Genomic DNA, 19,746 nt, shown 5'->3' on the forward strand with positions numbered 1-19,746 from the left:
ATTGGAAGATCACATAGTAACAATTTTATTGTTTTATTGTTTTCTAACAATAAAATTTTCTATTTTTTTTTTATTATCTCATAAATTCTTAATTGCTCCTTTGATATATTTAACTCATGACTTAATAATCCAACTCATATCGTAAACTTATATGGAATTGCTTTGTATAGCAACTCTAAAAGTGATATTATTTTATATAAAGTAGTTTCAAAGTGATGATGCTGTTTTGCACAAAACAACTGTAAGATGGAGCATAGAGACATTTTATATAACAAATTATAAATAGAATGCTATTTTGATAAATTTTGAAAGAAAAAAAATACTTTTTCGATAATACCATAAAAAGATATTCTTTTAATTTTCTATCAAAATGATTTCAAAAAAACTATCTCAATGGTCCCCCATACTTGGTAAGTTTAGGTTCAATGTAAGAAAGGAACAAGGATATATATATATATATATATATATATATATATATATATATATATATATATATATATATATATATATAGAGGTAAACAACCATATTATATTTTTATATAAAAAAAATCTAGCGCAAATATTGTATATTCATGATTATTAGAAACATTTAGCATTGGCAAGGAAAACTAATTTATATATAATTGAAGGTACTAATGGTAATGGAGAAATTAAGAATGTAATTCATAAAAACACACACTAAACATGGATGGAATTATCTTCATGCCAAACTTGAGAAAGCATTATACACTTCATCCATTGTTGCTTACTTGGTTCCTAAGTTGAACTTCTCATTCAACAATAACAATGATAAGCACAATGCAAAAGAAGTGAAATTAACTCTTAATTCAATTCATTTTGAAGATATGAACTCTGAAGGATCGACTTATCAGAATACATAGAACAATCTTATTTGCCCGAGCACAATATATAAGGCAGATCCAAGTATAAGTGAAGGAGACCATGGCGATCCCATCAAGCGGTAGTCCCCTTGACGCAAAGCCACTGGCCTATGAAAACCTTGTCGCAATCAAGGTTAGGGTTGATCGCACTGAATTGAGCAGGCGTCAAATTGAACATCTGAGCCACTGCAAAGCATGTGTCACCTTGCTTTGCTCCGTAGACATCGTTGCACCTCGGAGCTAGAGGTGCAGGCATTGGCGCCCTCCCGATCCCGAAAGCTAAAGCTAAGAAAAAGATGTTAGTTTGATAAGAGATTTTGGAGGGAAGATTAGTACGAAAGTAAATTTAGTTTTTGATCATCTTAGCTCAGTAGCAGTTAAGGCTTACCCTCGGCCGAGGAGACAAGGAGAAGGAGAGCTAGGACGAGGGACAATAAGTAAAATGTAGAAGATCCATTGCTTGCCATGGCAGCTAACTCTCTTCTTCTTCTTCTTCTTCTTCTTCTTCTTCACCTCACAAAAACTCTTGTTGACCTGCAATGGCATGTAGATCCCCTATTTATATGAATTGTGAGGCAACAAAACTAAACGAGACGCTTTGGTTAAAACGCCTGACGACCGGCTTCAATTTTGTTCAATCTGAGACAGAATAGATCAATGAATTAATGTATTTTTAAGGTCCGACGGGTTAATCCATGTTTAGATTTGCCATAACACAACAAAATTTTTGACGAAGTATAAGACACAATTCTCCGTCGTGTCATTTGTCATCTAATTTAGCTATTTGTGAGTGAGAAGATCAAAGCACAATTGTGAAAATAACTCAATTCCAGATTACCACAACACGAAACAACATGAAGCTGCGATTGTAACCCACTTTGTAGATTTCTGTCACTTCGAACCAACTCACTGATCTATTGATATTCATGACGCACTCGCTAGAATTTCTTAAGTAATTATACATTGAAGTAAAGCTGAAATTTTACTTGTTTATTTCATCAGCAGAATCTAACTACAAGCAGGAAGAACCTTATTTGAGTACAGCAATCACAAGCATCTACTCTCCAACAGGCTGGGAAGTCGAGTTGGAGCAAAGTAAATGTTTTTCCAGGCGTCATTGACTACTGAATTGATGTGGACGACCAAAATACTGCGCTATATAGAATCAACCAATTCAATCTGTTGTCGAACTAGATACCTTTCCCTGCGCTCTTTCTGATAAAAACAAACAAGAATTATGTACATAATTAAAATAACAAATTTGTCCAAAAGTTTAGTGTCCAATAATGTTGTTGTTGATCAGGATAGAATTTACCCATTCATCAATAACAAGCCCTTCACCCAGAATTTTTGGTCCAGTATCTTCAGGCTGTTTCTTTCGAGCCTCAACTGTAGCATCAGCCTCGGCTAGCAGTCGTTTCAATTTATCCAATTGCTTCAACATGTTCCAACATGTTAGCCAAGTTATGCAGCATGTTTCAAGAAAGGGGGTGATTTGTGTAACATAATTCAACTTAATTGACTTACAGTGCTTGGACGCTCAGGATTCAAGAATACAACCCTTAGGATTTGCTCCACATAGACCTGATCTTTCTGCTCATCGAACTGTTGGACATGCATATGACCATGCCTCAGAATGTTACTTCCAGTCCAATATGCAATCAAGCAGGGTTGTAGAAAACTTTTAAAGAAAAAACTAACAAGAATATTAAAAAAAAAAAGGACAGCCTGGTACACGAAGCTCCAACTATGTGGGGTCCCGGAGAAGGATCCATTGTACGTAGCCTTATCCTACTTTTTACAAGAGGCTGTTTTCATAATTCGAACTTATGACCTTTTGGTCATAAAGCAACAACTTTAAGTTGTGCCAAGGCTCCCCTTCACTAACAAGAATATAAGAAAAGGAAAACATTACTGTTGATAGTGTCCAACATATGAAAGTATAGCTCAACAATTTTTCAACTATATGGTAGCATTTTAATGAGCAATCTATGTGCCACCTAAATGGCTAAAATCTTCAATGCACATTGCATGTCTTCGAATGATACTTGAAGAATAGTGGAACATGAACAGTTTTTTTTTTTTTTTAAGCATTCAGATTTAGGAGACTGCAGGTATCCCTTTAATCTTGGATCACCAACATGAGATGCTGAATACTATCTGAAACCTATCATTCAATTTCAGGTACTTGCTAGTATTGCCCTATCTCAGGTAAATTATTATGATTTGTACCAAACTCAATAATATATACATATGATTTATGTGTAGCAACAAATTTACCCAAAACATAACATGTCACAATCTTCCCCATGGAAAGGTTTATTAAATGTCAATATGTTTTGCATCAAAATTAAGGTCAATAAAAGGTTTGGTTTATGATATCTCACCAATTCAGGCACATACTCCATTTGCTCTTTGACCTTCAAACTTACAATCTTAAACTTAACCTTGGTTTTCTGATCTAGTGCTTTTACACTGTTCTCTGGACGCTCCACGAACTTGAAAACTGCAAAATTGAAGTTTGCAATGAGACCAAAATGGCCATGTCCATATAAGAGACAGCAATAAAAAGATAAGCTGAAATATGAAGGAATGAACCAGTTGCAACGATACTTTCGCCGGGAGAAAGTATTGCTCCAGGAGGGCGCATGAAACAGCTCTTTGGCGAGGTGGTTTGAAACTAATATCAGAAATTGATATCAGCAATACCTCATTCGAAACAGACAGAAGCAAAAAGATCGCAAATGCTGGACGAACCTTAAATGCCACATGTGATTTGCTTGTATTTTTAATCCTGATTGCACTCTTGACTTGCTTCCCAGGTTCATCTTCAACATAAAAGAACATATGCAGTGAGCAAAGATGAGTAACTATACCAACCAAGAAGTTATACATTCCAAACTTCCAATTTATGATAAAGATCAGATGAAACACAAAACACACGAGAATGAGTGAACTTATTCGCAAAATAGGAAAGTACGCAACACACTGTTCTGATGAACACTGATAAACGACAATTATAACAGGTAATTAGACCGCACAAATATAACTAATTAGTTGTAGCAAGCGAAGAAGCTTTGATCCTCGTATGATTATTAAATTTTCCCCCTAAAGATCACATAAATAGCACAGGAAGAAAAAGAAAACAGTTAGTTCACCACTTCTTGTTCTATAGATTCGACATAAAATGTAGATTTTGAGTAGATCGATCAGTAAGTCAACAAGAGAAGATCAAAACTTCCCTCATTTAACACCAAGTATTCAGTTTAAGCCAAAGTTGAAATTCACAGGAGTGCTACCAAAATCGGTAATTCGTCTGCGAGGAAAAGGAAATAAGGCGAATGAAACTCACAAGGGAAGTAGAGCTTGCTCGAGGGATCGAGACGGAGGCAGCGCCGGACGGGCAGCAGCGACTTGGCCACCGACGAGACCGATCCTCTCCCGCCCCCGCCGCGGGAGGTCGTCGGGTACTGCGTGTCGGATCTCTCTGCCGCCCGCGCGTCGGGACCATGGCTGATGTGGCGGTGACTCGCCGCCGCCGCCGCGGAAGACGAGGAGGAGGCGCCCGCCTGCCAGAATGGAATCCGGCAGAGCTTCCAAATCTTTCCGCCGTCAGACGGCTCGGCCCTCTCGTCAGCTAGCGCCATCGCTGGCGCTGGCAGCTATCCGATCTGAATAACGGAGAAGAAAGGAAAGCCAAAAGGAAGAGAAGGGCGGACTTGACGCCGACAGGAAGCAGGATTCAAATTCAGCGGAGGTATCGACTTCACATCCGCTTACCCACTTTGAAATATATATCCACACATTTTCCCCCACAATTACAACAACTACTCCTTAATTAGTATAACATAATATTCATTAATATTAATCAAAATAAATTATTTATATTACTTTATAATTGTTGTTAGGATAAATTTGCATGGAGTCCCCATTGGCAAACACAACTTTGCATGCACTTCCCATTGGAAAAAACTTTATTTTCACTCCCTAGTCTAATATACTTACCTAATTGCCCCTGATATTTTAAATAAAAAAAATCTAAAAATAAGTATAAATCCTCTTAAATTCAATATATTAAACTAGAATCTAGTATATTTTCTATCAAATTGAATACGATTCTTTTTCCACCTCAATTGAATGAAAAATATACTAAATTTTCTTTAAATGATACTCAATTAGATGAAAAATATACTAGATTTTCTTTAAATGATACTCAATTGGATGAAAAATATACTAGATTTTTTTTAAATGGTACTGAATTTAGGAGGAATTATATTAAATAGGAAAAATGTCGTACTCAATTTAATAGAAAATATACTCGATTCTAGTTTAAAATACTGAATTTAATAGGAATTATACTCATTTTTAGACTATTTATACCTCAAAAATATGAATGACAATTTTAATAGAAAATATACTCGAATATACTAGATTTTCTTTAAATGATACTCAATTGGATAGAAAATATACTAGATTTTCTTTAAATGATACTTAATTGAATAGAAAATATACTAGATTTTCTTTTTACATGGTGCTGAATTTAGGAGAAATTATATTAAAACAGGAAAAAATATGCTCAATTTAATAGAAAATATACTCAATTCTAATGTAAAGTGCTGAATTTAAGAGGAATTATACTCATTTTTGGACATTTTATACCTAAAAAATTTGAGGGGCAATTAGATCATAATATTTGCATGACAGAGTTGAAACAAACAAAACTTTGCATGTAGAGAGTGGAAATAAAGTTTTTTATGAGTGGAGATTGCATGCAAAATTCAAGTTATGATTCGGGATTTTTCTCTATTTTACCGTTGTTATAATATAATATTATCATGTATTGAACAATGTTAACTAATATTAACTAGCAATGACATATCCAAATTATAAAAATTATGAATATACACAATGATTAATGTTGATCAAACTAATAATAATAATAATAATAATAATAATAATAATAATAAATAAATAAATAAATAAATAAATTTACTATAATATAATATTGATCAGTATTAATAAAGATGAAATACTCATATTATCACTATAACATAGTTTATTAATGTTGATTAGAATTGAAAGGTTTATGTTATATTAGTTATGATTTATAATTATTATAATCTAATTTTATTTGAAATGTTAATATTGTAATAGATAAATTCATAGAGGCTATAAAATCAGCGAAAATAAAAATAGTTTTAAAAATAAAAATGTACAAGATGAAATACTCTTTTGATAAAAGGGAGAGGTCTGAGAAAGAGTCTAATCATATTAGAGTAAAAGATGATAATATTCATTTAGGCTCCGATTATATACAGATAAATAAATCATAAAAGACATTTTAAAGAATCACATCATATTGAATCTATTATATATAATTTTACTTTATATTTTATAAAAAATTATTTCCATAATAGGCTTAAGATTGCAGGAAGACTCACTTTCAATACACGCCCTTTTATAATAAATCAAAAAGGCTCTCTTTGACTGTTAATAGACATTTTCTTGTTGATATGGACAATGTAAAAATGTCAAAATACATTTATCTAATGTTTGTATAGAATTACAACTCAGAACATCTTTGCATTTTGTCAAACAGTTTGCTGAATGCTCTCTACTAATTCATTGCTATCAAAATCCTCAGTATATACAACATGGGCATACTTAACCTGGTTGATGCAGACATGCAGTTACCATGAGAAGTTTGTCACAAGGCTAACAAAAATGTACTCTCTGTGCTATCGACCATCTAGGACTGTGATCGAGAGATGGTTCCTAGTGAGCGAGTCACCCTTGCTCGTCGACGTATCAGTTTCAGATGGTTCCTTTGTCACTACGAAACCAGGCGGCTTTGGTTCCGGTAACATAGAAGCATCACTGCTTAACATTAGTAGCACCGACGACATGGTTGGTCTATCTTCGGGTCGTTCTTGAACGCATAAGAGACCGACCTTTATACATGCTAAAACTTCATTGATAGGGAACGATTGAGCCAACGAATCATCAACTAGTTCTAATGCTTTATCCTCCTTCCATAGGCTCCACAGCTGCAACATAACAATATTTGAAATGTGACCCTCAAAAAACACAAAAGAATAAATATTTTAGGTTTACTTACATATCCGATGAGATTTTTATGGTGCATATAATTATAAATTCCTCGATTCTTTCTACCGCTCACTATCTCGAGCATGATCACACCGAAGCTGAATACGTCTGACTTTATCGAGAAAATTCCATCCATTGCATATTCAGGCGACATATATCCACTAAACAAAGGAGATAGATAGTTAGAACATAAGCAAACAATTGTAGAATGTCTCAAAGAGAATACTCACTAAGTTCCCACCACTTTAGTGGTGTTTCCCATCATTTCATCACCTCCGAATATCCTTGCCATTCCAAAGTCTGAAATCTTGGGAGTCAAATCTTTGTCGAGGAGGATGTTACTCAACTTCAAATCCCTATGGATGATCCTGTATCTCGAATCGTGATGGAGATAAAGAAGTCCTCGAGCAATTCCGACTATGATATTGTATCGCGTTTGCCAATCGGCCAGCAACCGGTTCTCGATATCTGCTCAATTATCAAAGTTTAACATCCCCAAATCTTCATTATGATGAAACAAAGGGAGGGCACCACTGACCAAACAAGAAGGTGTCTAAGCTTCCATGAGGCATGTACTCATACATCAGAATCCTTTCTCCCGCTTGAATGCAGCAACCGAGAAGCCTAACGAGATTCCTGTGCTGCAGCTTGGCGATCAGCATCACCTCGTTCTTGAACTCATCGGCTCCCTGCGCTGAGGTTTTGGAAAGCCTCTTCACGGCGATCTCTTGCCCTTCGCGTAAGCTACCCTGTAATCAATGAACACATTAATTCAGCGTCGAGTCACCTTCTCCGAGTTCAAGGTACAGTGTGCGTACTCTGTAGACTGGGCCAAATCCTCCTTCACCGAGCTTGTTGGCAATGGAGAAGTTGCCGGTGGCATCTTCGATCGAGCTTAGATCGAACAGAGGCAGGTCTAGGTCTTCTTCTTCTCCTCCTCCTTCTTCAGGAATGGAATTCTCTGTTAACAGAAACGCACCCTGTTATTATGGCTGCTGATGGTGGAGTAGAAAAAGAGGTCTGATGAAGTGGGATTGGCCGTACTTCTTCTCATCTTCCGAATTAGCAAAACGGAAGCGACGAGCGCCGCGAGGAAGATCCCCGCACAAGAGACGGAGATAATCATGGCCTGACGACCTCGGTTAGATTTGCTTGATTCTGAGATGGCAATCATGTCGGCGGCCGCCAGACGGATGTAGAGATCCTGCCCTGACCCGCTGTCGGAGAAGCACTTGATGTCCGTCGGCGCAGCAGTCCAAATGATGCACCCGCTGCCGCCGCTGCTGATGTTGGCGCTAGCGTAGGCCGCGCAGGAGCAGTTGCTCAAGCACCGTGTCTCGCACTCGTCCAGATTGATGCTCTCGTACAGCTCCGCCGTCGATGTGTCCGGCAGCTTGACTCCGCTCTGCTTGAAGAACCCATCGGTGCCGTTCCGGCAGTCCAAGTTTGTGTTCCTCAGGCAGCCGTCCGACCAATCCCTGAGGAGATCCCAGTTATGTTCGTTCTCCGGGTGGAATCCCGGCAGGCACTGGCACAGGGGCGAGGTGTTGGGGTAGCAGACGCCGTAGGGGCCGCAGGTGCCGTAGTAGTCGCAGGGATCCAGCGGCACATAGCCGCGCACGTTCCACGCCTGGCTCCCGTCCACCCACGTCTGGATCTGGTTCAAGCCCGAGTAGTTGAGGGTGATACGGGTGGTGATGGAGGGGTTGCGGAGGGTGTAGCCGAGGAGGAAGTCGCGGCCGTCGATGGTGTACTGGTAGTCTACCAGGTTCTCGGTGTACATCTGCGGCGCGCCGCTGAGGTAGAGGCCGTTGGACGGCCCCGCGCGCCAGTACGGCTGTGTGCCGCGCCACACGACCATCTGCGGGACGCCGCGCCAGTCGACGCCCATGACGAAGTCGCCGGGCGAAGGATCGACGGCCGTTCGCCACGCGGTGAGGTTGGCGCGGCGACCGCTGGTCAAGTTGATCCCGATTTGCATCCCCGGGAGAAGCGTGTCGGTCGGCAAGTCGAAGCTCTGCCACGTCGGCGAGCCACTGCTGCCGGTCTCGCCGACGACGAAGTTTCCAGTATCGAGCAGCCGCGCGACCGGGTTTGCAAGGGCAGGCGAGCCGGAGGAGGACCAGATAGTGGAGTTGCCATCCGAGAGGATTAGCATACCGGCGGAGGTCACGGAGAGGTTCCCGGAGCGGCCGACGACCGGGGTCCGGCGGTTGGCGACCCAAACCACGGTTTGGGGAGCCATGTTGTAGAACCATATGCCGACGTAGCGGTTGGGGGAGGTGGGATCGGGGCTGAAGAAGCCCAACTCAAACTTGTCCCCGGAGGAGATCAAGGTGGCGTCGGAGGCGTCGAGGAGGGGTTCGTCAGGGGTCAAATTGTCGCCGGCGAAGCAAACGGCGATGAGGAAGAGAAGGAGCAGGGCTCTCCGGACCATGGCGGGCGGAATCACCAAGCCTGGCGATCAGGCCAGCTTCAACGCGAACGGGCCAGATAAATCTCTTGGAATTGATCGTCGATCAGTGTAATCATCGCCGCAACAGATGACGACAGCCGGCCCCAAAAGAAAAGGACTGCTCCAGCTTTTCTAGGGCAAGGATTAACCTCAAGAAGACGAAAGTAAAGTTGCCGATGGCAACGAAAGCAAGCGCGCTGCACTTTGCAGAAAAATGGATTTGACGGTGACTTTGACTAGTCAAAAGTCAACGCATATGGACAAGAATATCTATCTTGGTAGAAGCAACCCAATAAGAGCCCCCGCGCCGAAAGATTGTCCCCTCTAACGGAGGATATCATTTTACACCAATAGAAGGCCAACAGATTCATATTACGAAGTTGACAAGGCAAGCATGGCCCACACGAAGAATTAAAGGGCAAAATTTAAAAGAAAAAAAGTATCTCGTACTATTCCAAGATGCTTCCAAATTAAAAAAAAAAAAAAAATTGATTATATTTTTTTATATTGAAAATATTTTTATTTCAGTATTATTTGAGTCACAAAATAGCTATTATATAAAAACAAATCAAATTAAAAATCTAAAATATTTCTATATTTAAGAAATCTTTATAAACTTACTTAAAATTATTTTAATTTTAATTAAAATTATTTTTTAATATAATTAAATTTATCATAAAATTATTATAACAACCAATTAATTGACTATAGTATTTATTAATTAGATACTACCTACTGCAAGCAATGATAGCCACCACTAATCAAGATTAAATAATATTAATTAATTTGGTTTAAAAAATTATATAAAAATAATTTATTTGTGGTTTTTTTTTGACTAAACTAAGCTTTAAAATGATTTTTGCCCAAGATTAGGTGAAGAGATTGAATAAGTGTGGAAACGAACTAGTTGTTTTTATCTGTCTCTTCCAATCCTGCAACTTGTTAGAAACTTAACAGAGGGGATTATCATTAATAAAACTTGTTAGAAACTTAACAGAGGGGATTATCATTAATAAAAAAAGAGAGAAAATTCGAAAAAGTAATTAGTTGGGCACATATATACCACTGTCACTGCCTTATATTGAATAAGCTTTACTTCTCAAAAATAATGTTACATGAACTTATAATCTTTAATCTTTCATCCCAAAACTCTGAATTAAAATCGCTTAAACCATTTCATTTTCTAATCCTTTCGTGGCGAAGGATCGGTGTCACCGTCATCAAACTGAGGACGCCAGCCGGCCCCAAAAGCAAAGGGCTACTCCAACTCTTCCAGCCCGAGGATTAACCTAAAGAAGACTAAAGTTGGAATTTTTTAGTCGTGTTGGACCATCTTCCCTCGAGGTATATGGGAAAATTATTGAATTTAAAATAACATAATTAAAATTCAATCTTATATGTTAAATGACCTCAACGGTTAATCTTAAATTGTCAGTGGGATTGATTCAACCAAGCTTTTAGTTGTTTGAGTACAAGTGGGGCATCGTTGTTACTAAGTCGAGCCCTCATGAGTGCTTCCTGAGCTTTGAGTGAGAAGCGGTGTGTTAAGTCCAAGTCAACCAAGTCACTCGACTGCCGAGCTGTTGAGTCAGAAGGATTGTCGAGTGTTTGAGCTGTCAAACGTCAAGTAGCGACTTGTCTGAGTCACTGAGTGCTAAGCTGGTTGATTGCCAAGTGGTCGAGAGAGTTGCCGAGTCGGGACGTCGAGTGTCCGATCTGCCAAGTTGATGCATTGCCCGAATACCTAGTCAGTCAAATGCAAGTGACGAGTTGGGAGAGAAATGGCCCAGTTATCGATGTAGCCTGAGCTCGAATGGGTATCTATATTGAGTCAAGAAATGAAATTCCAAACCTGTATTCAATTCATCCCCTCTAATGGTGCTACAAGGTCATGTTGGACGTTTGTTCCCTAATATACAACTACAAAACTATGAGCACAACTTAGCACATGTTGTCATGGCGAACGAAGCATGTACTCGAACGCTATCACAGGTAAACTGTTGAGCGAAAATTGAATGATAGAGAGAAAGAACAAGAAAATGAAGTTGGATGGAGTTTATTTGCGTTTGCATCTCTCTATTTGTTCCCTGCATGACTCAAAATGTCAATCGTTGACCATCAGTGGTCGGCCGTTAACGAATTCTCCATTAAACATTGGTTGATTCGATTAGGTAAATTTTGCCTTGATTGGTATGACATTTGAGGCGCGCAGGTTATGCTCACACGAGTCACCTTTGATTCAGTGTAATCCAAGATTTGGATTTACTTACACAGACACATGTGAGAGAGAGTTTGCCCATGTATATATCCACAATTTCAATAATTATAACATATTATAAATAAACTGTTATACAATTATTAATATGAGACTAAAATCAAAGTCTTCTTCCATCCATCACTTTCCATTCATATTCTTTCCAAAGAGGGCACCTAACTCATAGAAAAATGGAATTTGGAAGGATTTTGATTGTCATAGTCAACACAAGTGTAGAAGAATCTATTGGTATTGATCCTACCAGAGAATGCTGACGAACGAACCACCGGTGAATAGGTATCGATGTTGACTTGGTCATTGGCCACCTAGCAACAGTAATAATTTGTGAACAGACCCACATGAGTATGAATAGGAGAAAATAGGAAGGAGATGGATAGAATGATGGCCGAAGGATTCCCCAGATAGCCACTCTAGCGCTTAAGTAAGTTTTTGGTATTGGACGAAGAAAAAAGAATAGTAGTTTAGGGTTTTTGGATGTGTGTGTATCTGCGCTTGTAGGAAGGGGCTACCTTTACAAAGTTGCGGCTATGTTCCCTGTGTTCCAAAATCCATGATGGTATACATTACCCACGTTTCCTGAAATCAAGGTATACATTACCCACCTTTCTCGGATTAAATGGTCTGTGTTTCCCACGTTCTTGGACGAACAACGACTATGTTGTCTGCATCTTTAGCTAGCAACAACTTATCACCTTAGTTGTCATCAGTCGAGTGTGCCGCGCTGGTTAGTTAGGGTGATCCAGACTCGAGATCGGTGTGGAACCGGGTTTACTTGGAGTAATGGATGATTCAGACTCGAGATTGGTGTGGAGCTGGGTTGCTTGGAGTCAAGAATGATTCAGACTCGAGATCAATGTGGAGCCAGGATTGCTCGGAGTCGGGCTGCACGAAGCCAGGATGATCCTAGCTCGAGAGTGATGCAGAGTCAGGGTGGCATGAAGTCTCTGGAGTATGCAAAATCAGAGAGCGGCTCTTTGTTGATTTTGATTGCTACATCAGCATAACTATTGACCTCCTTAATAATATAACACCCTCTGATTATCTCTCGTATCATCAATCTTCCTTTCAAGTATAGTTGAAGGAGGTGAAAGTTTGAATGATTGGGTTGTTGTGTTGTCGAGAATACTTTTATCCCAATTGTATAACATCCACATAGTGAATCCCAGGCGTGATCTAAACGACATTGTACATTAAATGCCGCTAGGGATGTAAACGAGCCGAACCAAGCCGAACAGTATTAAGCTCAAGCTCGGCTCGTTTTAGAATCATCAAGCTCACGAACAGTTCGAGCTCGGCTCATTATTAGCTCGATTATCAAAGTTAACGAGCCTAACTCGTTAAGTGAGCTCGGACTCGTTTTCGGGCTCGTTTAGAGCTTATTTTTGGCTCATTTTAGAGCTCATTTTTTGGCTCATTTTAAAGATCATTTTAAGGCTTGTTTTAGAGCTCATTTTTTTGGCTCGTTTTAGAGCTCGTTTTTTGGATCATTTTAAGGCTCGTTTTTTTGGCTCGCGAGCCTATAAACGAACATGTTCGCGAGCTCACGAGCCAAATATCCTTAAGCTCGAGCTCGACTCGATAAAACTGTCGAGCTCGAGCTTGGCTCGATAAGATAAACGAACGAACTTGAACCAGCTCTTTATCTAATCGAGCTTCGAATAGCTTGCGAACCGTTTGATTTATTTATATCCCTAAATGTCGCTATGATTAATAAATGCACGTCATGCATAATTTGTCTCAATTGTTGAGCCCGGAGGGTGTCAACATGTCTCCAAGATTATGTTCCTTAAGGTGATGTGACCATCTACAGAAAAGATGAGACATCATTCAAATCACAATGATTACTAAGATTTGGTTTAAGCCATAGACTCAATCGAACAATCAAAAACTTATCCTGCTCTTGTGATTGCTGAGATCCATCGGTCAGGATTTAATATATGATGGTATATTTGGTCAAAAAAAAAAGGATGTCCTTGCCCTTATTGCGTAACCATTTCTTCTATGCCCATCGCTTGCATCTCCTTCGTCTTCGAGCACTCTGATTCCCAACTTGCAGTAAGTTGACATGTTTTTCTTTATCACTTTCTTCTCAGATCAACTATTGATCATCTATCCTTAATATATAGCGTCCGTAGTATGGTATTGTACCACTCAATAGCTACGGAGTCGTCTTCCGTTGCCTAGTATAGGTCTATCGAGTCTACTTTCACCAGCAGTGCCTTGGATAAAATAAGGACAACTTACGGGATCCCAGCCAGTCATCAGATCATGCTTCTAAATGATAATGACCGGTCGGATTGTACCCTAGTTTCGTGACCTTTTATGAGTTATTTGTTGAGTGGGCTACATTTCCCCATTTCGGCCTTCCTTGCCGAAGTGTAGTGATATTTTCACATTCCTTTGTCTCAATTTAGTCTAAATTCTTTCTAAAACTTAACCAACGTAGTCTTTCTTTTTCGACTATATTGAATTCCCCTATCTTCTCGACTCTTACATTTTTCTTTTACTCAAAGAAAATGGAAAACAAGGTGTTCTTCTTTTCGTCCAGAGCTTGGCTTAGTCTGTTGAAAAACTTCAATTCTTCATATAAGGGGTGAAAGACCCAGTTTTTCTTTGTAAAGCCACCAAACCTCGTGTCTTGGCTGACTTGGTGACAGCTTAGGTTTCCCCCGACTCCTACCTTGAAAAATTGTCATTTAGACCTTAGGTGGCATCTTACATTCAACTCAGAGTTGACCTTGGGTAATTCTCCGGCCATCTAGAGTTGAGCTCACCTGAACCCAACTCCGACTTTCTCCTCAAGCAGTCTTCCTCCCTAGTTTCTCGTCCCTTGGAAGCGCCGCACAAGTCTTTCTCGTCTACTGGTGTACTTTTTGCAGCTCATTATCCCTCGGATACACCAAGCATGTTGACTCATTTCCTATGCCATCATTCTCACTCGCTGTGTCTTTCGCTCGACTTCTTGTGTTCTTAAGTCCTTGCACACTTAGACATAAGAGATTAAAATCGTAGTCTAATTTAACTCAGTTGATCACATTAAAACTAATCCAGGGTAGTTATACTATAACCTCCCTATTGGCATCTGCAGAACCAACTCCGCTAGCAAAGTTGGGGTCGCCCCTCGGAATAATGAGAAAAAGACGTCATTCGCAGGTTCATCTTCACCACCGCCAGTTCAAATCTCTATCGACTTTACTTGTTGAGTCGGGGAACCACAGGTTGTAGTTAGTTCCTCTTGTCCATGCGGCCAAGCACCACCCTTATGGGCTAGGATTGATGTCTCTGATTGAGTCAAGGAACTCTCGCATCAGGGCAAGCTCGTCATACTCACATCCGGGCCTTGGCGTCTAGATTTGTTAAGAGGACACCTTCGGTGGGCCCACTCTCCTTAATTTGGGCAAAGACATCATCCCAGTTACCATAGAGGCTCCCGAGGAACAAGCCTCCCAAGAACAAGAAGTTCTGGGAGAGTACAAGCTGGATGTTATTTTCTCTGATCCCATGGTAGCTAGGTGAACAAATTCCGAAAAGGCACGCAACTTGGGGCATGCCCTTTAAGGCACTAGCTAAGGAGATTGTGCCAAATGGAATTGAGCGAAGATGATGATATTTCGCCAATGGTTCCATGAGGTTTGGAAAGGTCGTTGAGAAATGCTGGCTCGAGTAGTTGAACTGAAGGCTAGCCTGACTAAATCTGGGCTTTTGAAAGTGGAGCTGGGAGCTACTTAAGAGGAGGTTGAATCGACCAAAGCCCTGGTAGAGGCTCGGCTACGCGAGATGGAGTCCTCCTGCGCTGAGGTGGAAACCGCCAAGACCAAAGCTGAAACCCTAGAAGATTCCAAGTCCGAGCTATAGGTGGCGTTAGGAGCCCAAAGAGGCCAATTGGAAAGCAAAATGATAAAGCTATAGGAGTATCAAGTTGGGGAGGACGAGTGCTAGGTCATCAAGAAAAATGACTAGCATGGTTTGATTCAACATGGAAGGTGCAGTGAAGCCACTGCTAGAAAATGGGACTCTTCCTGTCGACTTGCCTCCCTCACTATTAGCTTGTTAAAGATTATTAACAACATCCTCAAAGAAGACATAGGAGACTTAACTTAATGTTGTTGCATGTCGATAGCTAACCACTTGTAATTAACTTCTGAATATAATGAAAAGTATTTTGAGAGTCTTGTTGTCTCTCTCCTGATGCTTTAATAACTTAGCATCTTAATGAAACATTTATTCTTCATTGATTGAATAAAAGGAACTTCCCCACTTGGGCCTATCACAAGACAGAGTTGAGAGATATGAATCCTATCGTCGGGAGAAGAAATCGAAAGATCAACCTCTAGGAAGAGAAGCAATCCACTCACAAAGTTGGGCCGCCCCTAAGAATAATGAGAAAAAACATTGTTTGCAGGGTCGTCTTCACCACCGCGAGCTCAAATCTCGATCGACTTGCTAAGTCGGGGAACCACAGGTTGTGGCTAGTTCCTCTTGTCTGCGTGACCCAACACCTCCCTTAAGCTAGGACCGACCTCTCCAATTGAGTCGAGGAGCTCTCGCATCAAGGCCATCTCGTCATACTCGCATCCGAGCCTTGGCGTCCTGATTTGTTAAGAGGACACCCTCGGTGGGCCCACTCTCCTTAATTTAGGCAAAGACATCATCCTAGTTACCATAGAGGGCCCCGAGGAACAAGAAGTCCTTGGAGAGTACAAGTTGGATGTCACTTTCTATGATCCCATGATAGTCAGGTGAACGAACTCTGAAAAGGCGCGCAACTTGGGGCATGCCCTTTAAGGCACTAGCTAAGGAGATTGTGCCGAATGGAGCTGAGTGAAGATGATGATATTTGGCCAACCACCCCAGCTAGGAGGGATCTTAAATCTCAAATTAGGCAGCGTCCGAGTTGGAGGAGTTTGGGTCTTGAAAAGAATATTAGCAATATGATAGGCACATTAACCTTGTACGAAGTGGAGTTTGATATCGCAGTTTGGATCTTGACTCCGACTATGTTCGAGTTGAAAGAGTTTGGGCTCTGAAAAAATTATTAGTGATACGATATGCACTCAACCCTTATATGAATGGGAGGTTGATATCGTAGCTTGGATTTCAATCCTGATTATGTCTGAGTCGAGGGAGTTTGAGCCCTAAAAAAAAATTGGTGATATGATATGCGCTCGACCCTTGTACAAAAGGGAGGTTGATATTGAAGCATAGATCTCAATCACGACTATGTCCGAGTTGATGAAGTTTGAGCCCTAAAAAGGATATTGACGATACGGTATGCGCTTAACCCTTGTACGAAGGAAAAATTGATATCACAATCTAGATCTTAACCCCGATTATATCTGAGTTGAGGGAGTTTGAATCCTAAAAAGGATATTGGCGATACAATATGCACTTGACCCTTATATGAAGGAGAGGTTAATATCACAATTTGGATCTCGACATTGATTATATTCGAGTCAGGGGAGTTTGGACTCTGAAAAAGACATTAGAGATACAATATATGTTCGACCTTTATACGAATGGATGTTGATGATATGATATGCGCTTAACCCTTATACAAAGGGGAGTTGATATGACAACCTGTATCTCGACCCCAATTATGTTTGAGTTGGAGGAGTTTGGACGTTGAAAAGGATATTTCTAATATGATATGCACTCGACTCTTGTACGAAGGGGAGGTTGATATTGCAACCTAGATCTCAATCCTGACTATCTTCGAGTCGGGGGAATTTAGGACCTGAAAAAGACATTCGCGATACAATGTGCACTCGACCCTTATACAAAGGAGAGATTAGTATCGCAACATGGATTTAAACCCTGATTCTGTCCGAGTCAGGAGAGTTTGGGAAAGAAGATATGATTCTATTGGAAGTACTTTTTCATTAATAAAATGAAGATACAAAAATTTGATAGTACATGAAAGATAAATGAAGGATACAAGAACTACTTAGGAATGATACAACTTCAAATGATTGGCGCTCTAGGGACGATCAAACTTCTTACCACATGAGTTTTGTATGTGGTATTCTCCGAAACTTAGCTTATGAATCACCCGATAAGGTTTCCCCCATCACGGTTCCAACTTGTTGATGTTTTCGACAGACTTGACCTTCTTCCAGGACAAGTCTCCAACTTAGAAGGCGTGAGGGATTCAATTACTTTTTCCTTGGTTTTCATGGTCAAATCAAGGTCAAGGAGTTTCTAATCGAAGTTGTCCTAACCATAGGTGCTTTTCTAAGTAGATTCTTCGCCAACTTCCATAGGGACAACTACTTCTCCAGCATAAATGAGATGAAAGGAAGCCATCCATCTTCTCTCCTGAGTGGTAGTTTGGTAAACCCAGAGGATATTTGGTAGTTCATCCACCCAACTACATTTAACATGGTCCAATTTGATCTTGAGCCCCTGAACTATCTCTCGGTTGATCATTTTTACGTTTGATTGTTGCTTTGGGAGTAAGCCACTGAGGTAAAAATTTATTGGATACTGAAGCCTTCACATCATTTCCTTAGTTTACGACCTTGAAATTATCAACCATTGTTACAGACGAGCCTGTGAGGTAGCCTGTATCGGTAGATAATATTCTACCATAGAAACTTCTTGATGACATCTTCTGTGATTTGAGTTAAGACTTCGACTTCCACTTATTTGGAGAAGTAGTCTATGACCACAAAAATAATTTTTTTTAGAGAACAGAAAATGGAGTAAGTATTTTTTTTCTAGATAGTTCATTAAAAGATGAAGTTGTAGGAATAGCTAAAAAGAAGGAGAGAATTATAACTCTCAAGATAATAGTGGTAAAAAATTATGAACGTAATTAGCATATATGTATCTCAAGTAAGATTAAATGAAGAGACCAAATCAAGATTTTGGGACGACCTACATGAAGTATTATAAAACATTATGTCAAATGAAATGATGTTAATAAGAGGTGATTTAAATGGGTATGTCAGTGAAAATGAAGAATATGAGAGGGTGAATAGAGGTTATGAGTTTAGAACAAAAAATAAAGAAAGAAAAATTATATTAGATTTTATGATAACATATGACTTTATACTAGGTAATATACTTTTTAAGAAAAAAGAACATTTGATCATGTTCAAAAGTGGGAATAATAAATCACAAACTGACTTTCTTATGGTTACGAAGAGGAATAGAAAGATTTATAAAGATTGTAAAGTTATCTCTGGAGAAAACTTAACTACCTAACATAGGTTAGTAGTGTTGGATATATGTTTCAATTGTAGTATCAATAGAATGAAAATATACACCACACTTAAAATTAAGTAGTGGAAGTTAAAGGATGGGAAGCAAACATTTTTAAGGAGAAGGTAGTAGTACAAGCATTAGGTGAAATATACGGTGACTCTAATACGATATGGGAGAAAATGATATCAAAGTTGAAAATAGTAGTTAAGAGTGTACTTAGTGAGTCAAAGGAGCATGTACCACTAAGTAAGAAATTTTGGTAGTGGAATGAGAAAATACAAGAGAAAGTAAAGCAAAAAACGAACAACCTATAAAGAACTATATATTTGTAAGATTGAGAGTAATTTAAAAAAAAATACAATAGCTAAGAAAAAAGTAAATGAAGCAAAGAATGAACTTTTGAGTGGTTATATCAAAAACTAGATACAAAAAAGAGGAAAAACATATTTATAGAATAGCTAAAGTGAGAGAAAAGAAAACAAGAGATCTTATCTAAAAAATATATATTAAAGATGAATGCTATAGGGTACTAGTTAGTGATGGAAAAACAAAAGAGCGGTGGAAGAAATATTTTCATCAACTTTTTAATGAAAATTTATGTGACCAACTTAATTTAGATAATTTAAATAGGTCAAATGAGTATAGAAATTTAAATTTTGATCGTAGAATTTAAACTTTAGAAGTATAATAAGCTTTAAATGGGATGCAAATGGAAAAAGCGTTGAAGCAAATGATATTCCGATAGAGATATGGAAGTGCCTAGGTAAACAAAGTATTAAATGACTTATAAAATTATTTAATATGATACTGAAAATGAAAAT

At 39.2% G+C, this 19,746-nt stretch overlaps 2 protein-coding genes across 5 annotated transcripts; both read right to left on the reverse strand.

Moving 5' to 3' along the window:
* Positions 1 to 685: 685 nt before the first annotated feature.
* LOC121998548 (vesicle-associated protein 4-2-like) lies at positions 686 to 4,650 on the reverse strand. Of its 4 annotated transcripts, none has more exons than XR_006116534.1 (9): positions 4,234 to 4,649; positions 3,639 to 3,709; positions 3,480 to 3,561; positions 3,269 to 3,387; positions 2,409 to 2,486; positions 2,197 to 2,316; positions 1,911 to 2,096; positions 1,270 to 1,415; positions 686 to 1,160 (listed from the first exon to the last, which is right to left on the reverse strand). XR_006116534.1 is itself a non-coding variant. In XM_042553516.1 (7 exons), exons 1-7 carry the CDS (start codon positions 4,526 to 4,528, stop codon positions 2,037 to 2,039), a joined length of 810 nt encoding a protein of 269 aa, XP_042409450.1. In that variant the 5' UTR covers positions 4,529 to 4,650; the 3' UTR covers positions 1,692 to 2,036. The 4 variants fall into 4 exon arrangements, 2 of the variants coding, with proteins under 2 accessions (XP_042409450.1, XP_042409449.1); XR_006116533.1 differs by having other exon boundaries at positions 686 to 1,166; XM_042553516.1 differs by lacking the exons at positions 686 to 1,160; positions 1,270 to 1,415 and having other exon boundaries at positions 1,692 to 2,096; positions 3,495 to 3,561; positions 4,234 to 4,650.
* Positions 4,651 to 6,345: 1,695 nt separating this feature from the next.
* Positions 6,346 to 9,619, reverse strand: LOC121998549 (G-type lectin S-receptor-like serine/threonine-protein kinase At4g27290). The gene is made up of 6 exons (XM_042553518.1): positions 8,034 to 9,619; positions 7,808 to 7,950; positions 7,528 to 7,738; positions 7,220 to 7,457; positions 7,000 to 7,150; positions 6,346 to 6,928 (listed from the first exon to the last, which is right to left on the reverse strand). The coding sequence occupies exons 1-6, from the start codon at positions 9,424 to 9,426 to the stop codon at positions 6,620 to 6,622; spliced, it is 2,445 nt and encodes an 814-aa protein (XP_042409452.1). The 5' UTR covers positions 9,427 to 9,619; the 3' UTR covers positions 6,346 to 6,619.
* Between the last annotated feature and the right edge of the window lie 10,127 nt (positions 9,620 to 19,746).

Source organism: Zingiber officinale, chromosome 6A, assembly GCF_018446385.1.
Source record: "Zingiber officinale cultivar Zhangliang chromosome 6A, Zo_v1.1, whole genome shotgun sequence".
In the NCBI taxonomy this organism is placed as follows: Eukaryota; Viridiplantae; Streptophyta; class Magnoliopsida; order Zingiberales; family Zingiberaceae; genus Zingiber; species Zingiber officinale.